The following is a 12,252-nucleotide window of genomic DNA, read 5'->3' on the forward strand; positions in this document are numbered from 1 at the left end:
CAGCCCTACCCACAAAACACATTGCAAACCCTTTCTGAGTATATGCTTTTGCCATTCAATAACCAGTCGTTTCAAATGTGTAACCATACAAATATGACTAATAAAGCATAAAAAAAATATGCTGGATTAGGTCAAGTTGATGTTATTGTTTCCTGTTTTTTTCCTCCCAATGATGAGAAAAGAAATTCAAAGCAAGTGTCAGAATCAGAAAGAAAAGTGATTTAAAGGTGACTTTGCATGTGGCATGTAATTTGAGACAGACTGGCTGGTCTAGCTCAGAAACTGCTGATCTAGTATGGTTTTCTTCATAGCCATATCTTGGGTTTATGGAGCATGTTACGGAAATGTGCAAATATCCAGTGAGCTGCAGTTCTGTGAGTGAAAATGTCGTTCTGATGTCAGCAATCAGAGGAGCAGTGGCCAGACTGCTTCAAGCTGATAGGAAGGCAACAGTAATTCAAATAAACATTTGTTACAACAAAGGTATGCAGAAGGGCATCTCTGAACACACAACATGTTGAACATGTTGGGCTACTGCAGCAGATGACCACACCAGGTCCTGTCAGCTAAGATAAGGCTGAGGCTGCAATTTGCATGGTCTGAGACAATGCAAGATTAGAAAAAGGTTACCTGGTATGATAAGTCTTTATTTGTACATTAGGACGGTTGGGCCAGAATTTGGTGTAAACAATGTAAAAACATGGATCCATCCAAACTTCTACTAGATCATACTTGTGGTGAAGTGAAGTTGTGAGGGAAATTTTCTTAGTAGACTTGTTGATACCAAGGATGGTTTTAACCCCACAGCCTACCTGAGTAGTGTTGCTGACCATGCCCATCCTTTTATGACCACAGTGTACCCATCTTTCAACAGCTGCTTCCAACACTGTAATATACCATGTCACAAAGCTCAGATCATCTCAAAATGGTTTCTTGACCGTGACAATGACTGTTGTTGAATGTCCTCCACAAGCATCAGACCTCAGTCCAATGAAGCACCTTTTGGATGTGGTGAAACCAAAGATTTGAATCATGGATGGACAAATCTACAGCAACTGTGTGATGATATTATGTCAGTGTGGCGCAAAAGGTCTGAGGAATGTTTCCATTGCTCACAAGCTTGTTGAATCTGTGCCTTGAAGAATTAAGGCAATTCTGAATATTAAAAAAGAGTTCAATTGAACTGTACCTAACTAAGTATCCAGTGCATCTAAGTGGCAGCTGGCAATACAATAAAGTGTAGTAGAAAAGGGAAACTTACTGTCAAGGTGAACTGATTTTATAATTTCCATCTTTTCTCTTGAAAAATATAGGCGCAAGCTTTAAAACTTCAGGGAGAAAAATCCCTGTGAAGACTGCCAAGTCAAAGAAAATTATAACATTTTAAGTGGACTCATATAGTTTTTAACCAGATTCCTAAAATAAAAAATAAAAACATAAAAACAGCTGACTCTATAACAAGTGTAGTGTAAGTGTGGAAATAAAACAACAATGGCTGGGCCATGTCTCACTGCATTCTCTGCAAATGTGTAATACTTTAATAAATACACTCAACAAAAATATAAACGCAACACCTTTGTTACTGCTCCCATTCCCCATGGGATGGACGTAGAGACCTAAAATTCATTCCAGATACACAATATAACCATCCCTCCCAAACAGTGGTCACAAATCAGTCCAAATGTGTGGTAGTGGGCACATCTGCTATATTGAGATAATCCATCCCACCTCACAGGTGTGCCACATCAGGATGCTGATCTGACATCATGAGTAGTGCACAGGTGTACCTCAGACTGCCCACAACAAAAGGCCACCCTGGAATGTGCAGTTTTTTGCGCTATTGGGGGTCTGGGGACCCAGAACCGGTCAGTATCTGGTGTGACCACCATTTGCCTCATGCAGTGCAACACATCGTCGCATGGAGTCTATCAGATTGTCAATTGTGGCCTGTGGAATGTTGGTCCACTCCACTTCAATGGCTGTGCGAGGTTGTTGGATATTCGTGGGAACTGGTACACGCTGTCGTATACGCCGGTCAAGCACATCCCGAACATGCTCAATGGGTGACATGTCCGGTGAGTATGCTGGCCATGCAAGAACTGGGACATTCTCAGCTGCCATCTGCCCTGAACAATGTGAACCATGATTCATCCGTGAAGCGCACACCTCTCCAACGTGCCAGACGCCATCGAATGTGAGCATTTGCCCACACAAGTCTGTTACGGCGACGAGCTGGAGTCAGGTCAAGACCCCGATGAGGACGACGGGCATGCAGTTGAGCGTCCCTGAGACGGTTTCTGACAGTTTGTGCAGAAATTGTTTGGTTGTGCAAACCAATTGTTCCAGCAGCTGTCTGGGTGGCTGGTCTCAGACGATCTTGGAGGTGAACCTGCTGGATGTGGAGGTCCTGGGCTGGTGTGGTTACACGAGGTCTGCGGTTGTGAGGCCGGTTGGATGTGCTCCCATATTCTCTGAAACGCCTGTGGAGACGGCTTATGGTTGAGAAATGAACATTCAATGCACGGGCGACAGATCTGGTTGACATTCCTGCTGTCAGCATGCCAATTGCACGCTCCCTCATTGCTTGTGGCATCTGTGGCATTTTGCTGTAGACAAAACTGCACATTCCAGGGTGGCCTTTTGTTGTGGGCAGTCTGAGGTACACCTGTGCACTACTCATGATGTCAGATCAGCATCCTGATGTGGCACACCTGTGAGGTGGGTGGGATGGATTATCTCAATATAGCAGATGTGCCCACTACCACACATTTGGACTGATTTGTGACCACTGTTTGGGAGGGATGGTTATATTGTGTATCTGGAATGAATTTTAGGTCTCTACGTCCATCCCATGGGGAATGGGAGCAGTAACAAAGGTGTTGCGTTTATATTTTTGTTGAGTGTACATATATTTAAAACGGTGATGGTACACGCCACAAAAAAATTTGGTCAACTGGCAACAAATATGTACCATAATCAGGGGGTTCAGACTGTCAAACAGTGTGTGCATAAATAGTTTAACAAAAATAAATTATTTGCAATTAAATTCCACGAAGTGATCTACCTGACAGGTCCACGCCGGCATTTACACTTTCCAACCTGCCTTGGTCTTTTCAACACACGATGGCGCTACTCCCCAAAAAACAGAATAACACCGACTCCATCTGTGAATGACGGCATGTAATGACGACCTGACTGTAATGATACATGCTCGTACATAATGAGCAGCTGTAACTGAAACTCTGGAAGAGGCATGATTTCCAATTTCCGACAGGCTAAAGATAGACGCGGTCGTAATTACAACAAAGCTCACAGGATACTATTAACCTGCACAGAAGACCCTAAAAAAATACCAAACAGACCACATCCTCTGATTCAGACATTAAATTCTATGATGTCTTACAAACTGCTGAGTGTAATCTGAGGAGGAATACACAGCAAACTGCAGGGTTAACACAGGCAAAGCCAGAGAATCGTGTTTATTTGATTAATTCTTTGTTCAAAGTTAATGCGAAATGTGAAAGTGTACATATTCATTGTTTTTGAATTATGGGCTATCAATGAATCGACTTTTAATAGTTTCCTTGTTTTTTACTTAACCCTTGTGTGGTGTTCGTATTTTTGTTACTCAGCCAGTGTTCATGGGTCTGGTGGACCCGCTAGAGTTTTGGCTTTCCAAATTAACACTATCAAACAATTTTATGTTAAATTACTCAACAGATGTTTACTTCATCCCAATTACAAGACATATGAACAGCAAACATGGTTAATTTTTTCCCTTTACCTTTGTTAGATCACATTTATGAATTAATGTGCTTCTCGTTTTTCTTTTATATAAAATGTTATAAATAAATCAGTTATAATCAAGTGGAGTGAGTGGAAAGACACAACACATTTACACGTGAAAAAATAATTAATTGTTTAATTTTTCTTTTGAAAAAAACTGAACACGGGTCTCACAGACCCGAACACCATACAAGGGTTAAAGAAAGTAATTGAATACTTTGGCTTCTTGCGCCAAAGAGCCCCACTGGTCCTCTAAAAATATGCTGTCTGTAATGTATCATATTATCATGAGTGTTTGATGTAATATCATAATCTGACAGGGGTGTCAAACTAAATCTACTGGAGTAAAAAGTATTTCAAAGAGGTTTTGGTGTACAATAACATGGAAATATATATGCATGTGCTTGGTTTTTCTACAATTGCAGGGACGACATTTCCTGTTTGAAAGTTTGATTCATAATTCTGTATCCTCTTACCTGAAGTTCATAATGAAAACATTAAGTATTCAGTTAATAATGAACAGAATACTTTAAAATGGGTTGTCCTCCACACGTTTGATCTTTAATGATAATTTTGTGTGCTTTGTGTGACAGCTAGTTATAGCTGTGAAGTAATGCAGTGGAACAGAGTTGGTTAATAAAACAGGTGACTTTAACGTGTGGAAATTGAAGACGGCTCTGTAAATTCGCTGTTTCAGTGATGGACATGCGCACACTGATGGGATGGAAGAGAGGCACCTCTGCACTGACGTCACCCCCCCCTCAAAAAAAAAAAAAATGTCCCGGAGCTGGGACATACCCGGTTTCTCTGCAGTGTAGTAGTGAGGAGGAGCAGCTCCAGAATTGTAAGCCAACTTTTTCTGGTGTTTGCATGGATGCACAGCTTCTCTAAACTTTTTTTTTAAAAACATATTTAAGGTTTTAAGAGCGACCACAATGAACACAAACTTTATTTTATAAAGATAGACTGAACATATAAAACCTTCTGCGGAAGGAAATCCAAAACTTGGAAAAGCTGCTTTTTTTTTGTGTGTGTGTGTGTGTGTGTGTGTGTGTGTGTGTGTGTGTGTGTGTGTGTGTGTGTGTGTGTGTGTGTGTGTGTGTGTGTGTGAGACAGTCTTGGGCTGGGATACCACCGCTGCTGTTGCTGCTCGGGTGTCTGGGCTGAAGGGGAGAATCTCAGTGAGGCTTCACAGGATGGCAGAGTTCAAAAGGAGATGAAAAGAGGAGAGCAAAGGAGGTCTGTGTGCGGAACTTGAGAGCTGCAGAAGTGATTTGGTCCTGGGCTCTGTCTGCACACTCGGATTGGAGCTGACAATGAAGATGAACATGGTAAATGGGCTCAAATCTACTCTGTCAAGAAAATAAGACTATATGTTTTTTCTACTTTTTCTCTTTAAAATAATCGGAGATGATTCGTGTGAACATTTCAAATGTTAAAATAGCTATTTTACCACTAAGAGCTGAGAGAGAGTTTAGGGGGGGTTGTTGCGTGGAAAAGGCGTACTTTAGGCAGCATTTACGCACAGTAAGTTCGCAGCGTTACAGGTCCACATCTGCAAAAGTTTGCCTATCCGGCTGCTGAAAACAAACCAACCAAACTTCCCCTGAGCAACAAAAGCTGCGGTCTATTTTGACTTGCAGACGCTCCTTGAGGGTTGCGTTTGCGGTACCGGTGTAATGCATGCGGGCTGGCTGCCAACTGTCTGGGTCAGAGTGGCCAAGTAGGTAGCGTTGTCTGTCTGTCTGGACCGCAGGAGCGCTATAGCTGAAGAAACATTTGCGAAAAGCCCTCCTTTCCAAAAAGGCTACCACCCGTGTTTGGAGTCCGGTCTCTTCCTCGGATCGTCACCGCTGTGTCACCTGGATCCGCTTGTGTGCTGCAGTTTGTAGTTTGCACATGTTGCTTTCAAGCGCGTCAGTGAGTAAAACTAATCTGCAGAAATATCAGCTTGCACAGCTGACATGTATGCGTCCGTTCCAGCGCGGGTTTTACACGTCATTTGTATTGTATTGCCACGTTTTTGTCACGGCGTATCAGCCATTAAACGGCCATCCGTGTATTTAAAGAGGTACTGGCACAAATGGAACCGACACCAGTGCTCCTCGTGGAAATCTGTAATATGGGGTGTTCAGCATTGCCTTACGTTTTCATTCATTGATTACAAACCACAGATGGAGTCAAAGCTTGCCATCAAGCCTGCTATAGTTAGTTGCTCAGTATAAGCATATAAATGCAGATATTAAATAAGTACAAAGTTTTAGAATAGTCAGTAGCCAATTGATCTAGCACTTGACGACCAATAAATCAACTAACAGAGTGGGCTATCGTTGGGTAATCGCTGCTTAATTTTCTCCACAGCAGTGCAGATGGATTGGTCAAGACAAAGATACAGAGCTTCCTGTTTGCGTCTGATGGATTACAGTGTTTTGTATGAGCTGCTGACATGAATTCAGAGGCTGGTGAGATGTGGGAGTGCTCATCTTCAGGAGAAATCTGAGACCTGAATGAGCCTTCAAGCACGGTGAGAGCATTTTAATTGAAGGAGGCGCACCATGGACTTGTTGTGGTCTGCCATCAGACCCATTATGTCCTTTTAACCCATTTGTAGCACCCTCTACCCCTACCCCATGTCACATCTTTCCCTGAATTATGGAAATTTTGTGGAAGACGCTGACTTGGACACTGAGCCTGGTGGTGATGACTGCTTCTGAATTTCAAAGTATCAGCAAACTCTCACACAACTCCCAAGGTATGGTGGTGACACATGGACAAAAAAAATTCTGCTGTACTCAACAGCTTATTTTCATAACATCTTCTTATTTCTGTTCCATTCTCTTCTTTTCCTGGTAAAAGAGGAGTTCCTGTCCTACCTGCAGCACTACCAGTTGACTGTCCCGGTGCGGGTGGATGAGAATGGAGAATTCCTGAGCTACACTGTGAAGCACCACCGGCCAGGCCGACGGAGACGGGGGGCGGTGGATCCGATGATGGGAGCCCAGCCCGCGTTAGACCCACTGGAGCCCCGACTGTTCTACAGACTGTCAGCCTATGGAAAGCACTTTCACTTAAACCTGACTCTCAACCCCCACTTGGTGTCAAAACATTTTACAGTGGAGTACTGGGGTAAAGAAGGGCTGGAGTGGCGGCATAATATGGTAGATAACTGTCACTATATTGGATTCTTGCAAAATCAGCACAGTACAACTAGAGTGGCACTCAGCAACTGCAAAGGCCTGGTGAGTACAAAGTGCCCCCCCCCCCCCCATGTTTATGTCAGATATAACTAGGTTGTGGTTCTGGTAGATTTTTGGTAGATTCGGCAGAATATTATCACAAGATTATTGCAGTTTGCTTAAAAAAAAATTGGCTTTTTTTCCGCATGGTGCACTGAGCCTGCAGGCAGCTTGGAGTGACTTGAGGTTTATGTTGAAAAAAATCACATCATCTCAGTGATCTGATTGTGATAACCATCAGTGCTTTTCTTCTCACTTGTGCGCTGGATGTCACACTTGAGTAGTTGAGATCACATTTCTTAAGCAGATCCTTGTGTGATCTTTAAATGATATGCCTATAAATGTGCAGGTTTCAGTTCAAAAACAAAACTGAGCAGCTCTAATAAGGCATCTAATTATCCTGTCTAAGCACAGACTGTGTGACTGTTCAGTACCTTTTAACTAATCACGGAATTGTGCCAAATTTTAAAAGCTGTTATCCTTCCATGCTCGAGAGTAACTCTAAAGAAGTTAAAAAAAGAAAAAGGCCCTGCTTCTTATTGGCAAATGTAATCATGTGGGGGAAACGCTTAGCCAAATGTGTTGGCAAGACATAGCACTGAGTATCATAAATTGAATTAGTGTTTGCCCTTTTTTTCTTACATCACCAAAAATGGACAAAACTGTGTCTGTACTTTAATGTAATCAGCTGTCTGGACATTTTGAGATCTTGACATCACACACTATTAAAACCCTACATCAAAAATGTTTCTGTAGGCTAGTGTGATATGTGGTTAATTGCTTTTATTGTGGGTTTTACAAAGCCAAGCCAGTGTTTCCTATAAACCCACTCTGAAGGACTTCTCCTAGGTTATGCTCCAGAGGGGGCATTGACAGGGGGAGAAGAATGTTTTAATGCTGGTCTGGATGCAACTGATTGTTTGGGGTTCTTAAATTTTACTGCAGATTAGTGACTAATGCATTGTATATGTGAAAACATGTCCCTAATGAGAAGCAAGAGGTCACATAAGGGGATGTATTAGTTGTTTAAAGGGACACTCCAAAATGACTATCTTGTTTTGTTTTTGTTTTTTTTGAATTAGCTGCCCAAATTCTGGATTGTACTTTTTTACAACTTGCTACAAAGCAAAATCTTTTTCACATGTTCCCCACCTGACATGTGCCCAGTATTTTCAGACTTTAAAAATTAGGGTTTGGAACACCTGCTATCCAGATTCAAACTGACGTGACTTTGTTATGATGTCAGCATGACAATCCGTCAGTCAGAAGTGGAAAACAATAGGGCTGTTGGAGGTGTGTAGGCTTTAGTTGTGATATGGCTTCCAATAATCATTGTGTTCAAACTGTCCACTGTAAATAAAAGATGGAATCAGGCACTATGACATCAGTGTCAAGCTTGAGTGTTGGCGTTTTAGCTGCTGTGTTCGTTCTTTGTAGTCAGAAACGACCAAATTTGGATGACTGGGTGGAGGTCCAAGTTATGAGCTAACGCTAGCTAGCTTGATTATCTATCTCCATTCATAACTGAAGCCCAAACATCTTGGACAGTGTGCACCTCACAGCAAGCTTTATTGTTTATCAGATAATTACAATATAATTTCATCATTAAAATTTCCCAAAAGCCACCAACACAGAACCTCCAAAGGTCCAATTCAGTGACTTCTCTTAAAAGAAGTAAGGCCTACAAAAGAGTGACGGAATATAGCAAAGTAGACACTTGTCAATTAAGGTGGCCATGGCCATAATTCCATTACCAAGAGTGATTAATTTATATTACAAAATGTCCCACCATAGACTTGTTATGGTGGGAAACTATTCACAAAACCAAACCATTTTATGCACGTCACTTTTTGAGCCAGCCTCAAGTGGTCATTAGATGAAAAGCAGTTTTTGGCATTTAGTTGAGTTTTCCCTTGAGACATGGCTGCTTGGTTCAAACTATCTCCCTTGGATTTCAGAACTCACCAATAACTCTAATATAGCTTGAATGTTTGTTCTTTTTTTTCATATATATTCATAAAAGCAGATTTTGAAAATGTTCACCTGTTGAAACAAAGGATGCCTGAGTTTCCTTCATGTCCACCTGTCTGAGCACAGACAAGAGTAACAAGTGTCTAAACTAGGATTGCTCCTTTAATAAAATGATTATGAAATACAGTGCTTTTTCTTAAGACTGTACTTTTAGTACCAATGTTTCCTGTTTTTAACCTGCTTTTTTCATTGATTTTCTTCCCCAACAAGCACGGTGTTATTACAACAGAGGAAGAACAGTATTTAATAGAGCCTTTAAAGAACATATCCTCAACCACCTCTGGTGAATGGAACCTGGAAGAAGCACAGCAGCATGTTATTTATAAAATGTCTGCCATTCCCTCACCACAAGAGCATAGCCAGGAGTTCAGCTGTGGCATTTCAGGTTGGTGAACCTCCATCTGGGTTGGACTCTGTGTGGGTGGAACTGACGTAAAGGAATAACTATACATAGCAAGTTAGAGGAAGTGCTGGTTTGGTTCTAGGCCCAGGTTCTGTTAGACATGACCGGGCCTCTTGTGTGCTATAGTTGCTCCTGGCCTGGACACCTTTCAACCTGTGACAGAAAGTCTTGCTCCAGCTTTCATATAACGCCCTTCAGTGCATAAAGAAGACTTTACACAAGAACAAATTCTATTTATAGGACCAATAATCATCTTGAGAATTAAAAATTCTCAGTTTCACCAATGCTCTGTTTGCTGAGATACGTTGAGTTAGAACCAAAAATAACCAGGTGGATATTTAGGTATTCGGCCAGGGTCTTATGAGAAAGAGCAAAGACTGTCATCGCCAGGAAGCCAGCATGTCCTAACATGCAGCATCTTATAGCTTTTTCCCAGAGCATCTGCTGGGCCATAAAACAAAGACTTTAGCTGCTAGGTTCAAAGTGGCAAATTCCATATCTGCACCTATCACACACAAACCAGCTCTCTCTCAAACAGATAATGTGTCACGCTTCTGATTGTTACCTCACTCTTACCTGTCTTTGTCTCCCTGTCATTCACAGACCTCATTAAAACCAGTGCACCTTGCCAGCTTAGCACGCCTTTGCCCCAAAACTACAGCAAGCTGTCAAACAGCACCCACAGACAGAAGCGATCCATCAGCACTGAGCGCTTTGTGGAGACGCTTGTGGTCGCTGATAAAATGATGGTCGGTTACCACGGACGCAAAGACATTGAGCACTACATCCTGTCCGTAATGAATATTGTAAGTTTGAGCCTACTTTTTCGGTCAAGTCTACACTCATGATTTCTCCATTGTTGCTCATGTTATTCGTGGACAGGCAGAGTAGTGTGGCACAGTTGTCTGACTTTGTGTCTTTTCTTCTTTTCTGGAGGTCAGGTTGCCAAACTTTACCGTGATGCCAGCCTAGGAAATGTTGTGAACATTATTGTGACCCGGCTGATTGTTCTGACTGAAGATCAGGTAAGAGAAAGTCTCTTTTTTTCTGTTTTAAGCCACGTCTTCTAGTATCTATATCCTCACCTGTATTGAGTGTATAACTGTATAACGCAACTTCTGTGTAGAAAGGGTAGAGAGTAGAAAGACTCTTCACCATATGGACACCACTTCACATGAAAGCCGTGCTCAGGTATCTTCCCTCAGGGAGCTTCTATTGAGCATTTGTACATGTACTATACATGTGCATGTATGTGTGATGAGAGAAACAGAGGGTCTTCCTACCATCTGTTTTTCTGAAAGGGTCTAGCAACTCTTTTTGTAGCATCAGTTCCAAAAATGATGTCAAGTGGAATCAAACTTTAAATTATATGAAGCAGCACTAGTATATCAGTCATTATGAAAATTCACATTGCATGCAGAATGTTTTCTAATTATTTGGTGGGTAAGCTGACATCAGCACAGTTTAATTACCCTTTGCATGGAAGTGGAAGCATTTACCAAACTCCACTATAACGTCCCCAGTTGTCCTTCTACATTAGCTACTTTTCCTCCCTGTTTTCCAATAGTGCAAGTCCTCTGCTCCTCCTATGACTCATCTTTTTCTTCCTGCTGTAAATGGTTTTACCTTTACTACAACTGCATCGTCTCCTAAATCAAAGACAAAACCCATGTCTTCTGCAAAATCTGGTCCTCTAACATCCCTCTGATCCCCTAACAGTACTCCTCCAATAATTCATTCAGATAATCGTTCTACTTTGGCTCAGTGTTTAGAGCTGTCAATGCATGACAATAAATTCAGTGCCCTTTTTTTGTTTTGAGCTTTTTTTTTTTTTTTTTTTACATTTTTGTTTTGCGTGAATGCTATTTTTTGGACAGCAGGCAATAGGCCTCCAGGTTTCTGGGTATAAAGTCATGTGAAAAGAAAGTTTTTCACTGTCAAATCTCTATTGTGTTTGACACCCAGTGATGGATTGTGCATTATGGTCAAATGTCTCAGATTTGGGCTCATCTGTCCAAAGGACTGAGACCTGTAGAGTCTGAAATGTAGCTCTTGGGTTTTTTACAATTTCTCTGAGGATTGCACAATCTGATCTTAGGGTGAATTAGCTGGGATATCCACTGGGCTGATTGTGGTGTAATGTTAACATACAACAAAATACTCCAGGCCAGCAAACTGCCAATTGCCGCTATAGAGGTGCTCACTCTTGCCAATGATCAATCAACCTGCATTTAAACAGCAGGACGTAGGTGCTAATCAATCGTAAATCAAATGGAGAAGTGCCTTAAACCTCCGTTCTTTTAAGCAAATAAAGGGAGCAATAACTGTGGTTTAAAAAAAACTTGCATTCCTATAAAATTCTAAGTTAAACCTGCTCTTGGACCTGACCTTGTTAAAAACCTTGTTGATGTATATATGGGCTCAGTCACTCATTTTGAGTCATGCTGAGTAAAACATTGAGTTGTAAATTTAGCTTATTCTGTGTTTCACAAAGGAGGATTACCCAAAGTATGCTCGACTTGTGATTAAAAAGTCATTGGCCAACGAGGATGCAATTTTACTGCTGATCACGTTACTCATTTTAAAACAGGAAGTCGATGAAGGCAAAATTGCTCATCTTGACATAATAAACCAATGGATGAGTTCATGGTAGCTGCATCCATCCTTTATAATGTCTATGGCCACAACACAACATGGGAAAAACATCATGATACATTAAAGGTATCTCTTGTAAAGTCCTTTATTTAAAAGTAGTATAAAACCTTCCAAAGTGGAATATGAAGAAAGATGGTAAGA

At 41.4% G+C, this 12,252-nt stretch overlaps 1 protein-coding gene across 4 annotated transcripts in view; it reads left to right on the forward strand.

Moving 5' to 3' along the window:
- Window positions 1–4,580: 4,580 nt before the first annotated feature.
- The window catches only part of adamts6 (ADAM metallopeptidase with thrombospondin type 1 motif, 6), a 78,518-nt gene continuing 70,846 nt past the window's right edge, over window positions 4,581–12,252 (forward strand). The window contains exons 1-7 of one of the 4 annotated variants that reach the window (XM_080872175.1): window positions 4,581–5,117; window positions 6,148–6,310; window positions 6,398–6,538; window positions 6,643–7,025; window positions 9,264–9,438; window positions 10,060–10,262; window positions 10,398–10,481. In XM_080872175.1, the coding sequence (XP_080728301.1) occupies window positions 6,439–6,538; window positions 6,643–7,025; window positions 9,264–9,438; window positions 10,060–10,262; window positions 10,398–10,481 (945 nt within the window). In that variant the 5' untranslated portion in view covers window positions 4,581–5,117; window positions 6,148–6,310; window positions 6,398–6,438. Of the gene's footprint in view, window positions 5,118–5,317; window positions 5,707–6,147; window positions 6,539–6,642; window positions 7,026–9,263; window positions 9,439–10,059; window positions 10,263–10,397; window positions 10,482–12,252 lie in introns of those variants that run through there. The other 3 variants (XM_080872178.1, XM_080872177.1, XM_080872176.1) reach the window with 3 other exon arrangements.

This window comes from Rhamphochromis sp. 'chilingali' (assembly GCF_963969265.1).
Source record: "Rhamphochromis sp. 'chilingali' genome assembly, chromosome: 2".
Lineage (NCBI taxonomy): Eukaryota > Metazoa > Chordata > Actinopteri > Cichliformes > Cichlidae > Rhamphochromis > Rhamphochromis sp. 'chilingali'.